The 23207-nt window shown below is 40.8% G+C and overlaps 2 protein-coding genes across 3 annotated transcripts in view; one reads left to right on the top strand and one right to left on the bottom strand.

Annotated features, from left to right (window-relative positions):
* The window catches only part of ptpn2b (protein tyrosine phosphatase non-receptor type 2b), a 10635-nt gene extending 2784 nt beyond the window's left edge, over positions 1 to 7851 (bottom strand). For both annotated transcript variants that reach the window (XM_020597666.1, XM_020597665.1), the window contains exons 1-9: positions 7609 to 7851; positions 6978 to 7068; positions 6766 to 6866; positions 4473 to 4571; positions 3764 to 3901; positions 2819 to 3028; positions 2149 to 2310; positions 1607 to 1815; positions 313 to 408 (exon numbers count right to left, since the gene is read on the bottom strand). In XM_020597666.1, the coding sequence (XP_020453322.1) occupies positions 313 to 408; positions 1607 to 1815; positions 2149 to 2310; positions 2819 to 3028; positions 3764 to 3901; positions 4473 to 4571; positions 6766 to 6866; positions 6978 to 7068; positions 7609 to 7665 (1163 nt within the window). In that variant the 5' untranslated portion in view covers positions 7666 to 7851. The remainder of the gene's footprint in view (positions 1 to 312; positions 409 to 1606; positions 1816 to 2148; positions 2311 to 2818; positions 3029 to 3763; positions 3902 to 4472; positions 4572 to 6765; positions 6867 to 6977; positions 7069 to 7608) is intronic.
* Positions 7852 to 8443: 592 nt separating this feature from the next.
* Positions 8444 to 23192, top strand: LOC109958674 (E3 ubiquitin-protein ligase RNF19A-like). Its single transcript, XM_020597514.1, is given in 11 exon segments — positions 8444 to 8622; positions 14556 to 15417; positions 17657 to 17865; positions 18049 to 18193; positions 18494 to 18656; positions 18877 to 18991; positions 19291 to 19449; positions 20071 to 20290; positions 20384 to 20527; positions 21078 to 21109; positions 21112 to 23192. Coding segments are annotated over 10 exon segments (2568 nt in total). The 5' UTR covers positions 8444 to 8622; positions 14556 to 14806; the 3' UTR covers positions 21882 to 23192.
* The last annotated feature ends 15 nt before the right edge of the window (positions 23193 to 23207 follow it).

Here is a 23207-nt window from a genome sequence, read left to right as displayed (position 1 = left end):
TGCTATGAGGAGGTTGAACCATGTTGTGGTTGATAGCCTGGACTTCCTCTGTGGGGTTAAAAGAAAAGATACTGTAAAGTGACTCATTTTCTTTTTTCCTCTCTGTCATCTTCTACATCAGAGTTGTAGAGTAAAAATGCTGCCTTTCCTTTTTGTCTAAATGAAACTAGATCAACACATGTCAGGAAATATTACAGTGAGTACTGAATACAGAAGGAGTGAGGTGGTTATCATCCTGGAATGCAGTAATAACGTGATGCTTTGTGTATGAAAAATAATAAGAGGAGGGTTCAGCCACTAAATATAAATCACCTTTTTCTCTTCTTCTCCGAGTCATTTGTCCTGGGCTTGCTTTGGGCTGTTTTGGCTGTGCTTGATTTGGAGATACTGTCCTCTCTGTGTCGTTTGCTGCAAAAAGAACACGAGAAAAATGGGCACAACTCTGTCCAGCAACGTTATGTCATTAATGGAAAATAAAGCACTCATGAGGCACCCTCAGATGCCCTCTATTTACACATTTATATAAATATTCATCGTTTATCTAAAACATATTATCTTATTATCTAGGAATACAAAATGGAAGGGGCCGTTGCTCTGGCTCTGATTGAGAGTCAAAGGCTGTTCTTAAATTTTGGACACTGAGAAATAGAGACTTTGCCAGGTATGTGACACCCTCAGGAAGAGGACACTTCATGGATGATGGTGGGTTCAAGTATTTTAATATGAGTCCAGGACAATGTGACAGTCTATGGAGATAAAATCCTATCAAAAATGTTACAAATGCGTGTTTAACGTTTTGTCTGTAACAAGCGATTTGTGTGTGTGTGTGTGTGTGTGTGTGTGTGTGTGTGTCATGAGGATCACAAATGCGTGCTGCGCAATCTGCACATAAAACACATTTTACAAATACTTAAAATCGAATTTTAGTGTGCAGTTCTTTAGAAAGTACGTACACATTGTTACCTACGCATGCGTGGATCATCTAACACACACGAATCACCTTCCGCGCACACACGGATTTTTGAGAGTGTTTTTCCGCACTCTCAAAAGTCCACGATCCACGAATGCACGGTGCGTTTAAGGACACGTGGAAGACTTGGACATCTGAGTTTCCAAACCTGTTTCCCAAACAAAAGTATTTACACAACGCTATTCCAAACATTCCGACACTAATGATGTCGGTTGCTTTTCTGCTCTGAGTTGAAGATTTCAACTAGAGGCACACTGGCAAAAATAACGTAAGGTGCTCAGCAACACAAATGCTTCACTTTCATTGACAACATTAACAGAAAACCTTTCTAGGCTGCTAAAATATGCTCTGTCTGCTCAGGATCTAAGATCACCCAAACCACAAACACCACAATTATATGTCAGTGTGAGCCTGTTAACTTGTGTGTGTGCCGATCTAGTGGTGCATGAACACTTATGTTATTGAAGCAGCACAGGCTCTGCCTTCTGTCCAAAGTGACTGCAAACTGGCTTTTTTTAAATGACATTCATTTTACTGTTCCCATAAAGGAATGTTAAATTCTTATTGTTTCAAAGAGTGATAAGCTAAACACCAGTAGCCTGTTCAGATCACTTATTAGCTGATTAGTGTACTGACTGTGTTGTCCTGCCATCCAGCTCCTGCTCCTTGCAGTGAGACTGTGTGGGTACTCTGCCATCCTGCCTGTGTTCTCCTCCCTCCTCTGGCTGACCCCCTCGTTGGCTTCCATTGTATCGCTCTGTTGGACACCTGGGCTGAGGCTGAGTCGAGGGCGGAGATTCCGATGTCGGCTCCTGATCCTCCTGGGACAGCTCCCGCCACTGGTTCTATATAAGCAGAAGGGCAGTAAACGGGGAAGAGGGCGGCACAAGATACTTATGCTCAAGCTTTTCTACTGATGCAGTAAATAAACACAAAAGAATTTAAGAGGAATACATTAAAGATATTTTTTTTACAATGTTTTGCCCCAAAACTGCCAATAAATGTTGGAAATCCGAGTTGGAAAAAGGCACCCATCGAAATTGAGAGAACTGCAGCTGTAGCAGTTTTTCTTTTTTAAGTAGCAGGGTACCAATACTTTCAGTATACCACAGAGAGAAAGTGAGAGTGTGTGTCACTGTGAGTGACAGAACTGGCTACGGTGTGTGTGGTGCAGGCACCTGCACAGAGGGGTCTCCCATGATGTACTTCGCTCCTTCGAGGACAGCCATGTAGGAGAAGCGCAGCTGGTCAGGTGTCTGGATCAGGCCCATGCGGTACTTCCTCATATCCAGCAGGATGCTTTTAATGTCAACTGACGAGGGGTCGTTCCTCTTGTCCATCTGGAGATGACAGCAGTCTTAATTTACCTCAGTCTGTGACAGTCTGCATTGCTACAGGTTTGGGATAAAATGCTGTAAAGGATGTTCTTTCTACCTTATTTTCTTAGCTCTGGTTTATCTACCTTAACATCATCTTGTTCTCATGCATTTCTCTGTACGCATACGGGCAGCAAACAAAAAACTATGCATTCCAGCTGTGGGTTGGACATAACTGCATAAAGGTTTCTTGTTTTATGTCTGTTTTTTTTCCTCTTTTAATCACAGTAAACTGAATTTTCATTTTAAACTTTCATAACAATTCAGTGTCATTAATTTTGCCGCCTTATTAAGTCAACTCTTACCTAAAAATTCTGCTAAGCATTCTCACCACTTGGTGTGCAAAATATAGTTTTACTAGCATTTTTGTGGTCATATAAAATGTGACTAGGCTAAAAATACCCCAAATCTGATTTAATTAGTCACTAGCCACTGAATCAAATCACAGATGGAACAGAGAGAAAAGGCTTACCAAGACCAGGCACGTGTCAACTAATGAAAATGTCCCTGAGCGTCCAATTCCAGCGCTACAGTGCACCACAGCCGGCCCCTGATCCACCCCCAATGCTCCTGACTCCCGCACCTTGAAAAGGAAATTCAGGAAGGATGCCGGAGACTCTGGGACTCCGAAGTCAGGCCACGTGGTGTAATGAAAGTGGTAGATCTCTCTCTTCTCCCCTGTCTGTAAAAACAAGGCAGACCTCATTGGCGGCTAGGAAACTATAAAACCTCTCATCTATTTTATCACACGAGGTTATTAGTCAAGTGTTTAAGAGCCGAACTAAGCAAACAAGTTTTATAACTTTTTCCTTTTCTGAATACCTGACATACCAAAACAGCAAATCATGTGTGAACTTGTATCTGCTGTGATCATTGTGCCATTTCTTTTTTTAGTTCATATTTTCTACTTTGGGGAAAAAAAAAAAATCTGTTTTCATTTCGAACTGAAAAAACTTAAGAGATAATTAGCTGGACTAGATTTCTAGGTCCACCTAGTTTTTTCATTTTACTATGACCTGGATGACTGAGAATCTGCACAGACATGTTTTCATTCCAAATTTTAAAAACAAGTGATGGATCACAGAAGCTCACAGTATGACAGTCTAGATGAAACTCTGATTTCGGTTTGCAGCAGAAACACTGTAGTTTTGGCGCATGTTGTTTACTTTGAATAAACTGCTCTACTGCATCATCTGCGGCTCTCTTTCATTTCCCCTCATCTCCACACTAAAACATGTATGTATGTGTGTGAGAAGATAGAACTTGGGTGACAGTCTGTGCAAACAGAACGGCCTTAGGATGTTCTCAGCTCTAAGAAGGACAGGTCCATGTGATGCGACATCCCTGAACCATTTCAGTTCTCTTTTGCCACCTTCAACTGCAAATTCCCCTTGTACTGAATGATCCTCTGGCCTACATTAATATTCTGCAGCTCCAACACTCTGGTGGTGTAGTAAGACTTGGTGTCTTCTGACAACAGTGTGACCAAGAAACGGGTGTCTCTGAAGGCCATCTCCCTCTCCTCGGCTGTGGGCCAGTACTGAGCACACTTTTCCTGTCACAGAAGAAGAAAGGAGAAAGAAATGAAACACATGACAAAGAAATACACCTGATTAAAAGCAATTGCTGGCTGAGAAGTCAGGCTGCGTCACGCAGATGGATAATAAATTAAACAGCACTAAGCACTAAAGTCCCCTCATTTGTTAATGTCTTCATCCTCTACATCCTTGCACATTCATGTCACACTGTTTCGTAGGCACATAGAAAACATATACAAATACAAAGCATTATTATGTTGCTCTTGTCAATTTTAGGGCTTCAGTAGTAATAATGGGTGATTATTGAAATATTCGGGGTTGGCTGTGGTGGAACACTTATGCCTCTGTTCTTGGCTGAGATCATGCTCAGACATGTTTATACAGTATAGCCTTTTTCAGACACAAGATACGTAACATTACTGCTTCATCGTAAAACGACGGCTTTCTGTCATTCAGACATAAGGCACTTTTGTGTTATGGTCTGTGTGGTATTTTTTCAGTCTTTCTGTTGTTAGGGCGTGTCAGGCATCAGGCAAATAGGAGATGTCAAACCAAACAATATGAGCTCTGTGTTTATTGTGTGCTTACTGAGCCTTTCTCTATGACCCTGTTGAGCATGATGACTGCTTTGGTCTTCTGCTCCCAGATCATGAGCCAAAAGTGGCCACATGTGTTTCTGAGGGGGCCCTGCAGACACACAAGGACACACAAACATACACTGAACAATGAACAATAAAATGTCCAGCCTGCAGCAATCCTAGGCTGATCTTTGTCAAAGTGTTAACTGTGCAATGGAGATTTGCAGATTGATAATAATTTACTTAATAGTCAAGACTCATAACGATTATGATGTGGTTAAGTTACGAAAAACTGCACTAAGGTGTTAAATGTCAAACGTCTCCGTGGCAATAACACAGAAAAGATAACACACAAAAAAAAGCATAGACGACAATGCTGAAAAACTGTCAACAGATGTTTGCTTTGCTTGATTTTTGTGTGTGTGTGGGGTGTGTGTGTGTGTGGGGGGGTGTATGTAGATACAATAAAATGTGTTAGGTGTAGGAGTACAAGAAACAGCATCACATCAACAACACCCTGTGTTTGCCATGGAGATTAGGATGCAAATCGCTAAACAACAGATACGTTTGCGGTTCCATTATTTGAGGATACCCACACTTCAAGTACTAAATCTAAATGCTTTGGCTTTTTAAGCATCCTTTTCTTATAGTTTTCATTCTGTGACAGTGGTCACTGTCAGACTCTCTCAGATCAGTGTTACAGTACTTTAGAACGCCTCAACAAACCCCAGATGAATGGTACAATCTAGCTTTGCCTCACCAAAAAAGAAAAACCAAAAACACACACAGTGTGAACACAATTTAAACTCCCACCAAACTTGCTGTAACACAAATTCAGCACATGTATCCAACACAAGCATTTCACAAAGGGTTGACATATTTTGCTAGATATTATCTAACCAGTGCCCGCCTACCGTCTAATGCTTGAATTCCCTAGACAGGCTACAACCTACAGTTATTACCAAGACATTGTTCTGTGGACAGTGAGAGTCTGTTTTATCAGCCCAGTCATCATGTTAGAAATCACCTGAAAAAGTTAAGCAGTCCTTTGTCCTTTGATTTTCTGAAGACATGAGAAGATTTGGAACTGTGTGAGGAGAGTACACCACTGTGTTGGGCTTCCCCAGTGTTAATGACTGTGATGTTGTAAATGACTCCACAACAATCCTGGAAACTGGTAACTTTCACTGTAACGCTCGTAACATTAGCATTCGGTTCAGTCTGATATATGACGTGCCCCAAAATATCAATATTATAAATAATATGTTAATAAAGAAACTACACATTATACGTATGTCACCGACTAATTCTACAAAGAAACATTTTATAGAAAGGCTGAAAAAACATCTGTATGTCCTCAGAAAAATGAACCATTATCTTCCCTCCTCACTGAAAAACTGAAAATCTTACATTGTCTATGTCAATAATTAATCTTGACACATCGTAAAATATTCCATATATATCACTTTTAATTTTTAAAATGAACTTGCCTACTACTCACAGATTACTAAATAATTAAAAAATATTGCATCCAAAGGTGGATACATCCACAAGCTGTACACAAACACACAAACTCCTACAGTTAACACTGCTCAAACAAACAAGCACTCCACTGGCTTCTATTATGGGAAGTGAACTGTTGTTTACTGTAAGGTGATGGCAATAATGCTCATTAATGATTTACTGTCAATGTGTTATATTACACAACACAGAATGTAATAAATGTTTATGTAGGTTTTGGTAGTTTAGTAGTGAGGCAGAAGGCTGCCCACCAAGAGCCAGGGTCTGGTGGAGGTTTCTTCTGTTAAAGAGAGTTCTTCCTCCCCATTGCAGCCAGGTGCTTGCTCAAGGGGGGATGTTACGTTCTTCCTCAATAATAATAATAATAATAATAATAATAATAATAATAATGATGATAATAATAATAATAGGTCTATACCTTACTTTGTAAAGTGTACTGAGATAACTTTGGTTGTGATTTCACGCTATACAAATAAAACTGATTTGAATTTTAGAGATTTAGACAGCTGACTTAAAATTCATCTGCAACTTTTTGGTAAACAACTAAGTAATGACCCATTTTTAAACTAAAACAACAAGAAATTTGTGAGGATTGCCTGCTTCGTATGTAATGCAACACTAAATTTAATCATTTTGTAATTTGGTTGAGCAAACCAATCAATCTGAGACATTTTCTAGATCAAACAGTTAACTGATTACTTAATAATGAACACACATTTATCACCACATAATGACATGTATGCCTGACTGTCACACAAGGGATAAAAAGCTTTTGGACTTGCCTGACTCAGTATGTAACTTCTCTGAGCTTCCTCCATGACCACTAGACTTGCGTTGATGTAGTCATTTTCTGTGTTCTCTAGCCTCACCCGACTGTGATCAACTGCAGATAGCAAGAAATTATTTGGAGATGGACTGAAAATCAACAGACATAGTTGGATGTTTAGAGGACTGCTACAATAGAAGTGTGGACTTTGCAAAAATGTTTACTTACATGGACTGACATCTCTGTATCTGTTTCGGTTCCGATTCTCTGGATACTTAGCCACTTTGTAGGAGCACTCGTGGGACTGATTCCTGATTTCCTGATGAACAAGTTTGTTTAGAAACAAGAAATTGCCAAATGCACAACAAGAATGAAACGAGAAATTACCAGATGCACAACAAGTATGATCTCAAACTGACAGATGCCTACTCTCGCCACTACACTGTGCAATCAGAAAGCCAGCTGCATCCTTTCTAAAACGTGTCGGTCCAAATAATCAGTTACTTCAGCTCTGAATACTGCACAGCTTCTCACAATAAGACGCACAGTAGAGAATACACTTGTACAGTGGAGTATAAAACCAGGTGAGTAGCTGTATAATGCAGCTAAGCAGAGTGTTTCAACCACATGCACAAGCTCATGACATTGAAGCTCACGTTAACGACTTTATCATACAAAAGTATTGCAGTATCTAATTACAATTTTTTTTAAACTCACATAAATATAAAGGAAATCTGTGATGAATAAGAAGTTAAATAACGGATACTTAATGGTTTAGTCGAGCTTCCTAAATCAAATGCGTGATTCTAAGTGCTGACTATCTATGTTAGCTTCATGTTAGCTATGCTAACAGACTTACTAGATACAGTTTTTGCCACCGGCCCTCTGAATCTATGTCCTCGAACTCCTGGTCCATTTTCAATGTGGCAATGCCAGTCTGTTCCAAATAAAGTTGGTGTTATTAGCTGTTTAACTATCTACCTCATTACTTTACTCTGCTTAAAAAAAAAGCTTCTGGTCAAACAACAACTACAACCTTTCGATATCGAACTCTCGCTAAAGTGTTTGTCCGTTATCTGCTGCAGTTATCCTAAGATGAAACAAGTACGCATGCGCCAACAGAGGTCCTTTAGTAGCTGTCAAACCAAACGCAGCAAAGATTTTCAGTGAGCAACCGAGATGCCAAACACCTAGCTCACACAGGATATATAATAGTAATCATTATATTCTCAATCTTTTGAAATGAACTAACAATTTGAAAGTAGTTTGAAAGAAAGGAAATAATGATGGTGATTTGAGAAAACGATCAACATGCCACTCAGCTTACGGTTATTTTAGACATGAACAACCACAACCATATTGTTCTTGAAACTGCCTACAACCTGGCTGATACGATGGAATTTTTAGATTTTAGAATTGACAGTTTTCTTATATTTTTTTATTCAGCAGTTTACTGTATATTCTCAAAGTTGCTTGTGAAAGTAAGTGACTGCAAAAATTGTTCTGCCAGATGGACCGGATAAAGTGATCAACACAGAAAGAGGATGAAGACGGTGATGTGCCTTTGGAGGATGCATGTAGGATTTTTTCGTACGACATGACTTTGGCTCTCTATAGTTCTTCCACCACTATGATACACTCTTGGCCATCTATTGAAACCAGATGGACGACTTTTATTTTGAAAAGAGAAGATTTTCTACCGGAAGTATAAATGTCGTCTCTGTTTTACGGCCAGGACGGACTCACTCGGGGATATATTTTGATTGTCCTCCGAAGTTTTCTGAACTATCATTTCAACTGCGATTTCTTGTGGGAATGGAGACAGTAGCATATATTTCTGTTGTAAAGTGAAAAATACAGGAGAAATTTAAAGGTAGGTGTTTTTAGCAGTTTTCTTTACTACTAAAACTAGCTAACGTGCAGTTAATATCACACAGAACTTCCTCTTACGATGCTGACGAGAAGCTAGCCGTTTTTAGCTTTGCTAGCTTATTAATTTACCTCGTTAAAGTGTAGATCGGCAGAAACCCTCTTTGGGCACTAAACAAAGTTTTATGTCTGGCAAGGTAAACTTATATAAACCACGTTGTCGAACAAACTGTCCTGCGGGCGCGTAACGTTAAACACGTCACCTCAGCTAGTCAGCAACTCGTTGGGCAATTATATAGTTGAGCACTAGCTTCCTGCTAGCCAAAGCTGATTTCGCTAGCTAGCAGACTTGTTTTCCAGATGGAAAGTGTAAAAACTACACTCTTTTATGTCGTTGTGTAAGATTATGTGATCAATCTTTTGTAATTGAAGCTGTTTCCCTTCCACTTTTATGAGCTGGGTGGGCTTTTGAATGCGGTACAACGTTATACTCAATTTCGTTAGCCTACTTTGTTTGCACTTAAAGGAGTTTTCCACCTGATTGAGCAGAACCTTTTCACTAAGTCAGTGGAACAGGTCGAAAACTGTGTTATTTATTCTGCCTATTATGAATACCTTTTAAATGTTTATATATTTCTTAGAAATCATCATCAAATGGTTTTGAAATGGTGTAATATGTTGTCCCTTTGTCCCCTTTATGGGGTAACAGAGGCCGTTTTGTTTTTTGGGGTATTTTGTCATGCCTCTAAATGTCAATCTTTTTTTTTTTAAGGTATAATATTTTGTGTAATGACAATAATATCCGGCACTAGTACACTCAATGCATAGGTTTTTTGGTATTAGTCCTCATTTAAAGTAAGAGATCCACATGTAAAGTTAAAGGTCAGTTTGTGTTTGACTTTATGTTGTGTAACTAAATATAGGCATGGTTCAGGGATTGGAAAATGCTTACCTACACTGCTTATATCAACGGTCTGTGTATATGCGTATATTTCTGTATTTATAGGTGCTTTATTTTGTCCTTATGCACATTCCTTTTTCTTGTTTGCATTATTCGTTGCCTTACCGAAGAGTGTTGTAAAAACAGATTGAGAGCCACTGTACCGATTGAGAGCCACTGTACCGATTGAGAGCCACTGTACCGGAGTCAAATGCAACACAGCTGGCCAGTAAAGCTGATTCTGATCTGTCATCCCTTTATAGCATAGCCAACAGCATGCATGTTAGATTAATACAATTCACCCTCACTAGAGCTTTTTGTCAATGAGTCACAGCTTTCTCCTAATGGCCTGTCAATGTTTAACTTGACCAGTCTCAGACTTGGCGAAATTACTCTCTTTTGATGAATAGAAGTAGTTTTGGGACCCAACGTCTAATTCATTTGTAGGTGGCCTTTCTCACCACTTAGAACATTCATTTTCAAACAATGCTTTGCTCCTACTCGTGTCTGCAAGTATTAACATCCGAGGTGAAATCATTTTGAGCCAAGGTTATGTTTTTGGCAGGGGTATTGCATTACATTCGTAACATGCATTGAAAATTAGTTTCCAATTGTTCATCAACCCTGTCTTGGATCCTTGTATTGCCTATGAAAGAGCTCCCCGGTATATGCATAGTTTTTTGCGTTATAGCCAAACAAAACATTTTATTTTAAGCTGTAGTTTTAGTATTTACCACACATTTATAATCAGTGTGACTGTGAGACTGACAAGTAACTGTCCGTGACGCAGACACACAAGACCCAGGAGCTGTGAATCAAACCAAACATTTGCTTTTTTTGCAATACGTTTCCTATATACAACCATGGTTACTTAACTTGAATTTTCCTTTGGCTTGATGAATGTACCAGCAAACAATAATATCATTTTTGACTGCAAAAGGGAGGAATTTTCCACTGCTCTTTAAAACGTGTGTTGTCATGCATAGGGCCAGTCAGAATAAACATTATCAGTCTGTGGTTATCTTGAAATTCCCGTTAATCTAGGAGTAAAGCCAAACAACTTATGACCATGTGGATGCAGAAAACAACTTTAAAGAGCTGCCAGTGGCAACTGTAATCTAAGAACCAAGAATAAGTTTAGAGTTGATACATGTTTTATGATGCAATTGTGGTTTTGTAGCCTTGTTAAAGTCCTCTGTTTACTTTAGGATGCATTTTTAAGTAGTTCAGTGTAACGGTGACAAAGTTTTATTTATCGGTAAATATGAACCGCACGGCCTCAAAGGCAGCTGTACTTCCGACCGTTTTGGCAGTAAATAAGGTCAACATTTGCTTTCATCATATTGACTGATTTGTCACATGTTTACACAGTTTAAAGGCAGTGAAATCAGTACATCCATGGTTTTGATTAAACAGTGAGCACCATCACTGGTGTTGAATCCTTCCCCCGTCACTGTAGCGCTGAATGGAACAGGGCTACCCCCCACAATCACACCAGCCATGCGTTTCCTGCACCCCTGCTGTTTGTGTGAAAAGCTTTTAGCTGAGAAGACTTGTATATACTGACTGGGAGATGCATGATGTGGTGTGAATTCACCCAGAGCTTCCCATTCTGTAACACTGAATTTAATTCTACATTTAGCAGTGTCGTGCAGCGAAAGCATTGAATCTGGTTGAACTCTTCATTCAATACAGCATGCTATGATCTGACAAGTGTAGTGTAGGTACTTCATTGATCCCACAGTGGGGAAATTTCTGAAGTGGGTACATTAGCTGATCATATACATGCAAATGCACGTTCCTAGTGTATTACATTGTAACGTGAATGTTGTATTTCTGTTGATTAGTTTAAGATTGTCATGATTTAATCCTTCAGGTCCAATTATTGGTGTTATTGAGGCTGGCCAAGATCTTACATACTTAAGATGCAAGTACATTAGTGTTTGCTGCTGTGGTCCTGAAAATTGTAAATGCCTGCATAAGTGGGTGAAATGACTTGCCAAGAACTTGAGGTGACATTGAAATAAATAGGCTGCAACCTTTAGACTCGAACAGTGTGGTCCTTCTCCTTTATTGTCCTTTCCAGAACCCCACTGAGCAGCACAGTTGGTCCTGTATTGGTAGGATAATGGTATCTCCTCTTGCTGTCTGCAGTGCAAACAGACACAAGGGATTATTTTTAATTTGCTGTCTCCATGGTGCTGAATGAAGGAAACTGAAATGGTAAAGCCTTGTATTCACATCACTTTTTTTTTTTTTTTTGTCATGATAAAGAATGTCGCAATAAAGAATGTCGCAATCCTGTAGATAATTTAGCTGCCTGTCATTGCAGCCCTAGTGGCATCCGTAGTTTTACTGCTTTACTTATTTCATCGTAGTGCACCAGATAAACTGGAAAAATACCTTCCTTTATTGGTTGTAAGTTGGACTGTTTAGTAAATAGTGTTGAAGGCAATCACTCCAGTACTTCCTGCCCTCACTCTGTTCAATGTCAGTTATTATTATTATTATTATTATAATACTCTGGAAGATAATGGGATAATGGGCTAAATAAAGATTCATTAGGCTTAATTTTTTTTTTTTTTTTTTTTTTTTGGGGTTTTTTTTTATTTTTCCCCAGACTTTTTTTTGATACTGTGGACAGCAGTACCAGTTTAAAATATTTGGAGTTTGTTAGCCAGGCTCTCGGCTGTTCCTCTGTCCAAAGCTGTAGTAATTGAATGCATTGTCATTATAAGGAAGTCTGTCCTCTAGCTGGAATGTCACCGGAAATTAGCGGACGTGATGAACACTTAGCAGAAGAATGCTTTAAACCACTTGTTTCCAGTCCTGGAAGCTGATTATTGTATGAGGGATTTCTTTGAAGGTACAGTAGGTATTTGTACCACGCATGCAAAATTTGCCCTCCAGTACTGCGAAAGGGCAGGGAATCACTCTTAATACTCCAATTACCCAAAACCCACCTGGGCTTAAATACACACCATTATCAATCAGGAATTAAAGTTCAGAGTTGGGGGTGGTGGAATAATCATTATTGTGAAAGACTGGAGGTGACTCAACTACAGGTTTGTATAAAAATAGACTAGATCCTGTTCCATCTTGACACAGATTATAATCTGACTCCCAAAAAACTAATTACTCACTAATCATAAATTACTCTCTATTGTTATATCTTTATTGTCATTGTACATTGTACAACGAAATTAAAATGCAATCCTTCGATAATAAAATAATCATAAATAATAAAAAAAACCCCAGCAAAATTACACATTCACATCCATACACATCCGACTATTGCACGGCTCCCTTAAAATCACACAAAATAAATAAACCCATCTATCATTCAGATTTTAGCAGCATTTAAAGCAACAATAGCTCTCGGATAGAAGCTATTCCTTAATCGGTTTGTCCTTGCTTTAATTGTTCTGTATCTTCTCCCTGAAGGCAGCAGCTCAAACAGACAATGTTCAGGGTGTGATGGGTCCTGCAAAATGTTTTGTGCTTTTTTCAAGCAACGGGAACTGTACAGTTCTTCTAATCATAATAAGTACTCATGGAATTTATAAAGGCACCACCTGCATTTGGCAAATCAAAGAAAGGTGGTGTGTCTTTAAATTCCATGAGTGTTGTATCAACTGATGCAGACGATTTCGTGTAGGAGTTAACAGAAAGTTGAAACCATTATTCTGCCACAGTAGGCTTCCTGCCCTGGGGTTGTCTCGGGAACTGGGACACGATCCTAGTGTGTGTGATTTGTGGTTGTGTGCCATAAACGTCCGAACTTGTGTGTGTGTGTGTGTGTGTGTGTGCGCACGTGCACATATATATACACACACTTGCACGGAAAGTCCCTCTCACTCTCTGTGCCAGTGCAGGCCTTTCCAGTTTAATTATGCCTTTGGAGTGTAATTTCACATCGACTTGTGGGTTGCTTGAAATTGTTCCTCAGTCTCATCAAAATTTCCTCTTGCCCACATCACTTGACCAGTTGGCTTGTTACATCGGCAAGCTTTACTTTAGCCAGTACAGTGTAAGCTGTACTGCAAAGATCTCTTGATGCCTGACCAGCGGAAAAGTGTTTTCTGTGTTTGGTCCCTGACCCTGGTGGTGATCGGTGACACTCAGCAGCTGACAGATGACACTTGCACATAATGTTTTCTGTATTTAACCAAAACAGTATGTTGCAATGTCACATGAACATTAAAAAGGTCTTTGGCTCCCATTGGAGGAGAAATAGTTGAACAAGTCAACTCAGTATGGGGTAGTAACTGCACGTTTGCAAAAACCCAAGTAGTGCTGACCTTGTCATGAGGGGAGAAAACCCACAGCTAATCAGAAAAACCTTTGTCTGTTACGAGACTCCATTTGGGCTTTGTAGGATTACTGCCTCAGTTGAGTTTTGCAGTGAGCTTGTTGGTCATCTTTTGGCTCCCAGTGGAATGTCCCTGAAATTGGTCCCTAATCAAAAACACAGCTTTGGAGGTCACAGGCACAGCAGGTAATAATTCTCCGGTCTCCATATTGTTGATCAGTTTGTATGCATCTGGTGTCTTTTGTGTCAGTGTATGTATGGCAGCTAGACAGAATCATAAGAATCTACAAGTGCGCTTAAACACTGTTCTCACTGATGAGGTATCCTGAAGTTGCCTTATTGTGTGAAATAAGGGTGTGTGGAAGCGTTATGCAGCAAGGTGCAGCTGCTCTAGGGACACACTGACACACAGCTGTGGAAACATCTGCATCTACAGTACACTTGACTAATATACAGGAAGGCAGGCATTTATACACAGAAGATATGTCTGCAAGAACACCCCTCATCAGAGGGACAAGTAAACTAAATAGATTTTATCTGATTTTTAATGTCCTATCTCCAGTTGATTGGTTGTCAATGCATCATGAAGGACAGATCACTACAGTTTGCTTACAGATGCTTTAGGTTTTACAGCAGAGTATTAAAAGATGATGCATTCAGCTGATCTTTTTCTCCTCTCTCCTAGATTGGTTTCCTACATCTGTCTCGCAGCCTCAGCAGAGCCCCTTCATCACTGTGATTTAAACCAGGGACAGACCACAACACTGACTTCGAGATCTCAGCAGATTTAAGCCACTATGTCTTAGTTAACAGTGCCTCATCCCCTTCCCCTGACCACCCTGCCCCCTCTCTCCATCTTCTTCCCCCTCGCCCTTCCTCATCTTTTCGCCGGCTGTAATAATTTGTGGTTGTAACAGTAGTGGCACCTCTTCTTGCATGATGAGCAGCCTGCAGGAGCAGCGTCATGGCAGCACAGCCTCAGAGCGAGATCTTCACTCTGCTGCCTCCTCTGCTAGCCTTCCTCCAGTTAGAAAGGCCCCCAGGAAGCGCCCTCCATCACTCCACTCTCTCTTCAGTCGACGACGCCGGTCTGATTGTGACCCCAAATGCAAGTCCAAGCCTCTGCAGCCTGGAGCTGGTGTGGACGTCGTTGCCCGCATCGAAAGCGTGCAGTCAGAGACGGTCCATGATAAAACTTCTCCACACTGTGCACTAGGTGAGACGTCAACTTCGTCAGTGTCGGGGTCTTCATTAGAGCTGCTGGAGTGCCCTCTGTGCTTAATGCGCCATGCACGTGAGCGCTTTCCAGACATCATGACCTGTCACCACCGTTCATGTGCAGACTGCTTGCGACAGTATCTGCGAATTGAAATCTCAGAGTCTCGTGTCAACATCAGCTGCCCTGAGTGCTCAGAGCGTTTCAATCCCCATGACATCCAGATGATCCTGGGAGATAGAGCCCTCATGGAGAAGTATGAGGAGTTCATGCTGAGGCGGTGGCTGGTTGCTGAACCTGACTGCCGCTGGTGCCCTGCTCCAGACTGTGGGTAAGAAACGGTGTCACAGGCAAAATAGTGACTTATCTTTTCTGTAAAGCACTTTCTAAACAAAACTACAAAGTAAAAATGGTAAAACAAGGAAGAATAGAAAAGTAAAAACAAGCCGGGTTAAAAAGAAACTTAAATGGCCAAAGTGGAAAATCCCAAAAGGCCAGGTTTGTTGACAGGGGCCTGAACTGAGGGTAACGCGCTCTCCCTGTTCACTAGGTTACAATGTCACCTGCTTTTTACGGCACCTTTAGGCCATGAACACAGTGTAATTGTGCACATTTTGTTTTGCGACAGGTGCTGGCTAGACTATAGATAACTCTTCATGTAGTTTTAGAGTTTAGGTTCACTGGTCCACATTTCCTGCATTCAGTCCTCATCATCAGTTTAGTTTTGAGCGATTTGCTGGATTCAATCATGCGTTTCCCCTGCAGCCACTGTCTTGGCTTTGTTTCATCAACACTGCTGACCTGGCTTTTTCATGAATTTGTTTTCGCTCTTGTTCTCATCCTCCGAACTGTTCAGCTCTGGCTCACTGCCACCCTCTCCCCTGGTTAATGCTCACTGTGTTGCTGTACAACAGCACTTGGGCTTCGTTGTCAGCAGTTAGGTTTGACAAGTTGAAGAGGCCTCTGCACGGAGATGAATGTAGTATGTTTTTTTTTTGTGTACTTAGAGGGACCACCAGTTATCAGTGTATATAGTAAAATGTATGTGTGAAACACGGGACTTTAGTCAAGCCAAAAGGCCATTTAGACACTCTCTCATCCAGTTTACAACTTTTACACCATTTGCCACCAGTGTGTCTCACTGAGGTGTTGGTGGAGACTGTCTAGACTCAATTTTTTTGGGTGTATATATCCACACATACGCCTCCCACTGCTTGGCTGTCAAGTATGTCCTTTGTAAGGGTGGACAGAGTAAAATCCTTATTTCATAACCTCAGTTACCAGTACTTTCATTTTTGCTTATTCCTCTGACATCAGAAACCTCAAACTTACTCTGTCACGTTTGTTTTTGTTTCACTTTAAAATTTTGTATTTTATCGAACTTCCTGTAATGTGTTTATTAAAAAAAAAAAAAAAAAAAATTAGCAATTATGCAAGTGTTGGCTTTAGATGCAACTAACCTCCAAGCTTAAGAGCGGCAGATGAACATTCTTGGATTTTACAGCATGACAAATGAATGGAGCAATAAGCACTTGACTTTTTATTTATTTGTTATTCGAAGGCGAGTATTGTGTAATACATTTTAACCAAGGCTTTTACCCAGTTGACAGGGGTGTGTGTATGAGCCAGTAGCTGTGATGTATACTACATATCAGCAGATGCCATCATTTCTGCATAATACAAATAATTTTCTGGGTATATGTACTGAGCTGAATAAGAAGTTCTGTGTTCTACAGAATTGCATAGGACTTTTAGTGTTGGAGTGGATCATTTTGAAGGTTTCATGCAAGCTGCAGATTCAGCCCTGGGCCTTTTATGCTTTTGCACACAATGTCCCACTATAGAGCAGTCAAATTGTCCAGGTATGTCAGTGTTTGGTTTTCCTTATCACCTTTTCCTAATGTTCCCATGATGACAACAATGCTGAATAGCTGCAACAATCTCATGGTTTAGCTGAGGTTTTAGTACGTATACCTACTTTATTGATAGACCAGGTCCTCGGCACTCCTTTTTACAGTATCTATGATGTTCTTTTCAACAAAAATAATTATCATATTCAGACCAAACATAGCTTCCTGTGTCAAGCTACCATTCACTTTATTATTTTCACAAATAATAAAACCAGTTTTATAGCAGCAGTTTGTCGAATTATATTTGATAGGAGTGTTTATAACAAAAATTGGACTTTGGCTTGTGTCGTGAACTTTCCAATAAAAGCTATCAAATAGACCATTGTAATAACTGATAAGGGAAACCAGGGTGACATGCAGAACTAATTGTACAATTATTGATGTATTATAACAGCTTATTGGAGTCATAAAATGTCAGCTAATTTCCTGTGTTTATATAACAAACCCATGGCATGGTGATGGATTGTCTGGAGATGTAAATCACACCAGTTGACGGTATACTGTGAAGTTTAGCAATAAACATCAGTTTGATTCTCCTGTTCTACTCTTGTACTTGATATTTTAGCTCTGCTGACCCCTAGTGTTAGGCTGAGATACTACACCCATGCTCTCAACTAGCAACTATTAACCAGCACATTGGCTGTATTACCCCTCTCTTAGTTATGCAGTCATTGCATTTGGCTGTGCCAGCTGCCCAAAGATCACCTGTGGGCGTGAGGGCTGTGGGACGGAGTTCTGTTACCACTGTAAACAGCTGTGGCATCCCAACCAGACCTGTGACACTGCACGACAAGAAAGGGCCCAGAACCTCCGGCTGAGGAGTTTCAGGTCATCCTCCCTCAGCTACAGCCAGGAGAGTGGAGCTGCAGGTAAAATAAGTACCTGCATACAACTGATCATGGAAAAACCTGGCCGGTTTTTGGCATTTACTCACATTTCACACGTGTGCCCTCAGCACACAGCCACCGATTTTAGCCTTGTAACTTCATAGTATGCACTGTAAGATTTCACCAAATAAATATTCAAAATGCTTCTGATTTCCTCTTTACTAGGTGATGATATCAAGCCGTGTCCACGTTGTGCTGCTTACATCATTAAAATGAATGATGGAAGCTGTAATCACATGACCTGCACTGTGTGCGGCTGTGAGTTCTGCTGGCTCTGCATGAAGGAGATCTCTGATCTGCACTATTTAAGGTGAGTCAGTCGTACAGTTGACAGAACACGCTCATTTCTGCACAGTGGTAACACGGGTAACAGTTTTTGCTCTTCAGTTGAATTAAAATTTTTGTTTAGTAGTTTTGTAATTGTATTCAGTGATGGTCTGTTTTGCACTGACTAGAAGTTTCTTCTGCCTTTGGTCATTTAATGATCCGAACTTGAGTTGTTCCACTTCCAGTTTAAACTTCACTTGTAGCCATAATTCACACGTTTTCCTCACACACAAAGTATATCTGTACCTACTTTCCCCTTCCTTTCTCTCTACTGCTTTCTCAGCCCGTCAGGCTGCACCTTCTGGGGAAAGAAACCCTGGAGCAGAAAGAAGAAGATTCTGTGGCAGCTCGGCACCTTGGTGGGAGCGCCTGTGGGTATTGCCCTTATTGCTGGCATCGCCATCCCTGCAATGATCATTGGCATCCCGGTCTACGTGGGCAGAAAGGTGAGTACTAACACCCGGCAATCATATATTTCTTATACTGTATCAGATTTGAGAAGCATTTTATTTTACAGAGATGAACAAAAGGATTTTCCGTAGTGTGCAATTTTACTGCAGCACACAGAATATTGTCTAAAAATCTCTCTAGTTAATCTTGTTTACAGTAATTATAATTCACTTATTTGCCAGTGATGCGATTTGTTCCAAACGATTTCCCCTTTAGATTTATAACCGCTATGAGGGCAAGGACATCTCTAAACACAAGAGGAACATGGTAATAGCTGGTGGTGTGACTCTGTCAGCGATTGTGTCACCTGTGGTTGCAGCAGTCACTGTTGGTAAGAAAGTGGTGGTGGTGTTTTTATTCCCTTAAATGACTTCATATATTTCAACATCTGCCTCTGAACCAAATTTTAAATATTTAAAGAGGTTGCATTGGTGGGCCAGTGCTCTGTAAACAAAATTCTGGGTTTGAAATTGGCCCAATATTTGTCACATGCTTTTCTGTTCCCTCTGCGTTGATCGCTCCAATAAAGGTGGAAATTCTGGGAAAAATCGGCAAAATATTCCCATTTTACTGCTTTTACCTGCACTAAACTTTCATTGGGGTTGTGTGTGTTTATATTGTGTTGTGTAGGCATTGGTGTTCCCATCATGCTGGCTTACGTCTATGGAGTTGTACCGATCTCACTGTGCCGGAGCGGTGGCTGTGGCGTGTCTGCTGGCAATGGCAAAGGGGTGCGAATCGAGTTTGATGATGAAAACGACAATATAGCTAACGGGGCTGCAGCCACAGGTGAGCATCTGTGACAGACTGATGGATGGGGGAAATTTTATATTTCACAGAACATGGGGAAAAGCAGTGTCTTTTGTTGTTGTTGTTGTTGTTGTGATCTTTGGAACATGAAAAACACCAGCTAAACAGTCAATACACTGTGAAATATATCAGATAAAAAGCAAATCTCCAAACGCAGGAATGTCGGTAAATACAGTTCACATTTGAGTAGCCATGATTATTCATAGTCCATGAAGCGCTAAAACAGTTGATGGTAACTTTAGACCTGTGTGATGGTGTGAAATGACTAGCAGAGATGACAGTGTGTTTGTTACTGTCAAAGTCACAGCTGTGTTGGGTGAAGGTTGTGTTGATTTCCCAGGAGGTATTGAGACAGATGGGTTGTTTTCTCACAGGTTCTTTCATCACTGTGAATAGTAATTATGAATCCACATGACAGCAGGGGCTTCTTAGGAACATATGGTGTGAGTCATGATGCCATATCTACACCCTGAGAGCTCATTAATCTGTTGTAAAGCATATATAAAATTGAAGTCCTTGATATACTGTAGCTTGGTAGGGTCAAAAAGTGATTTTTATCAGACACGATCATTCGTTTCTGTTTCCACCTTTTCTTCACAGACACAACCTCAGTGGCAGAGACACGGCTCAACAATGCCAGCCTCGGAGATGGAGCGAGTGTTGGTGGTCTGACCGGCCTGAGCCTCAGTGTCAGTGGGAGCCACATGGAGCGTTGTGGCATGAGCTCCACCCAGCGGGATAACATGAGTGACAATGCCAGCACCACAGCCCTTGCTGGGACCAGCATCACTGGCAGCCTGTCTGGCAGCTGCTACAATAGGTAATAGACTGGACCTGACCACTAAATATATGGGCAGACATGCATCGACTCATCAAAAGTTGAATTATATTTTGTGCCAATTATTATTTCCAGGATGGAAGTGCAGGCTGATGTCCAGAAGGAACGCTGCAGTCTGAGTGGAGAGTCAGCCACTGTCAGTCTGGGGACAATCAGTGACAACGCAAGCACAAGGGCCATGGCCGGTTCCATCCTCAATGCCTACATGCCACTAGAAAGGTTAGTTGTTGGAGCACACTTTTCCTACTTAGTGCAGAAGCAAATTTAAGCTCCATGTGCAGGGTTTTGAAAAAATAGTTTTTATAGCGCCTTCTAATACCTTATGATCAAATTTTATGGCTCCTACTTTAAGGAGCAGTCTCCATCTGGTTGATGATCAGCCAACTTTGAGTGTTTAAATCAGTTCTTAAAGGCATTTTGTTGATTCTTTCTTGCCTTGTTCTTATTTCTTAGTAACTTTTTTTGTTGTTGTGATTGTTGCATTTTGTCTAATTGCTTTATCTTTACCTGAAACACAGTGTAACCCTGGTTTTGAAAAGTACACGGTTTTACTTAAGTATTTTTGTAAGCTTTCTGCTTTTATAGGTGCTGGAAACAAAACTATCTAGGGGCACTTGAGGGTTTCTTTTGTCATTTAGTTACTTGGAATTGTTTGGTTTGTAGTTTATTCTTAATCAGCATACAAGTGAATATGCACGATAGATTCCAAAAATATTATAATGTGAAATTGTTTTATTGTCAGTAAATTTGGAATGATTTTATTTTGTAGAGACAATAGTCTGGAAGCTCAGGCAGATGTGGACTCCCAGCAGGAGTGAGACATGTCAGCGCCAGTAGCAGCCTGGATGAAGCCAGCTGTAGCAGCAGTGCTGCCGGCCTTAAAGGTGCCAATGGTGACACATGTCTGTGCCTACACCCCCCAACCCGCCGCTGTGCTCAACACGACAACCACTGCTGCCCCTTGTCTCCCTGGTCAAAGGAACCATCCACTTCAGGGGTCAAAAAGGGCAAAGGAAAGCGCTGGAAAAGAGCTAGTGGCAACAAAGGAGAAACGAAAATGAATGAAACGCAAGCAGATATGGAGGCTCAGCTGATGGAGCAGCGCAGCAATAATTCCTCTGAGTTTGATTCGCCATCCCTGAGTGGCAGCCTGCCCTCTGTTGCCGACTCGCACTGTAGCCACTCGTCATCAGAGCTCAACTGCTCAGACCCTGAAACCTCAGGACCAGCTCATCCACCGTGCTCTGCCCTGATGGACCCCAGCGCTCATCATCCAGCTGCAGCTTTCAGTGACGTCACCATCACATCCATGCCTGAGGTGGAGAACGATCGTCTAGAGCGTGATCCCTCTCAGAGTAGCCATGCAGCCTTCATGAACCACCTGTTTTCTTCATCCCCACCTGCTTCGCCAAAAGAGGGAAATAGCGGCACATTTCTGTACATCAAGGAGAGTGTCGGCGACATCACACACACAGAGCCAGAGAAGGACGAGAGCATGAAAGAGACCGTTGACAACACTGACGCACAGCCTGCAAGTCCAGCAAGGAAGCGCTGTATACAAACTGATATCTAACACAGCCCGTGCTGGTGTTGGCTTAGTTGGCCTTATCGCCAGCACTAACCTCACTCTGAATCAAGAGGCCCACAAGTTTAAACAAATGTATCTACTGTGGAGGCAGGAATATTATATGAATGTCAGTTTGTACAGTTACAAAGAGGGTCAAGGTCTACAGTAAGTTAGAGAGGTTTGTGAATAAAGTCAAAACGGGTGGTTGGGTTCTTCAGGGACAGGATGAGAGGACAGGTGCAGCGAGGTCTATAGAAGGTAAAGCTGAATGTATGTGGAGATGTGTAAAAGCAGGTGATCTGTGTGGTGAGACGCTATCCAACTGTTATGATGATCTGCAGTCTGACGTTTTCAGTCAGTACCCCTGAATGACTTTCTGAATATAAACTCAAGCCACTTTTTACCCTTTTCTTATAACAAGCAGAACTGATACAGTTGGATAGGAGCAAGTAAAATGTCTTTCAGCTGCTTTATAAGGCATTAGTCTTTCACATCTGCAACAATCTGGCTTTCTTTGGTGTTTGCATGCATCAGATGTCATCACAGATCCACCACTGTGCCGCTGGTTCCTTCTGTCACCTTAAAATGGCTTGTGGAAGACCACAGCGAATGGACTGCTGAGCATGTAAACCTAAGAAGGGCCGGTCCATACAGTAGCAGATCTTTTTTTTTTTTTCCCATAATCAGCTATAAGAAGAAAAAGTTTCTCTTAAAATGTGACTCCTGTTTTTTTTGTGCTCTGTTTGCTTATTTTTATTTTCCATTTTGGGAAAGTTGGTTTAATTGTTCAAGCCCTATGATGCCTCCAAACCTTGTGGTGGTGGGAACTGTTGACAAGGACGCGAACCTTAGCCGGTCGTTGTGGATGTAAGACAGCTGCCTGCACTGGTAGAAGTTTTTTCTTTGTTGTTGCACCTGTGCAAATGTAACCAAGTATTCAGTGCAGTTTTAGTACATTAATGAATTAGAAGAGGTGTATTAATGAAAAGGGAATTTTAAGTTATTTCTTGTAAACACATAACTGAGAAAGAGAAAAAAAGCCCACTTTTTAAATTTGAACCTGTAGCATTTCTTACAATTATATCTTGTATAGTAATCATTCACTAAAACTGTACAGTCATCCACATAATGTGTTTGCAATAAGAAAACTAAGCTTTCAAGCAGCTAGACAGATGTGTCCAGGCAGGGAACACAACTTCATAGCAAAGTTCAAACACATCTTTTGGTGATTTAATATTCAGCAGTGAATATATATATATATATATTACATTTTTCATTCTCCCTCAGTTGAATCCAAACCAAAATATTTTTGATTCAGAGCTTTGGGTGTAT

The sequence above is a fragment of the Monopterus albus genome, unplaced genomic scaffold (assembly GCF_001952655.1).
Source record: "Monopterus albus unplaced genomic scaffold, M_albus_1.0 scaffold34.1, whole genome shotgun sequence".
Lineage (NCBI taxonomy): Eukaryota > Metazoa > Chordata > Actinopteri > Synbranchiformes > Synbranchidae > Monopterus > Monopterus albus.
The sequence above is the reverse complement of the archived record's forward strand: the minus strand, read 5'-3'. Positions and strand labels throughout refer to the sequence as shown.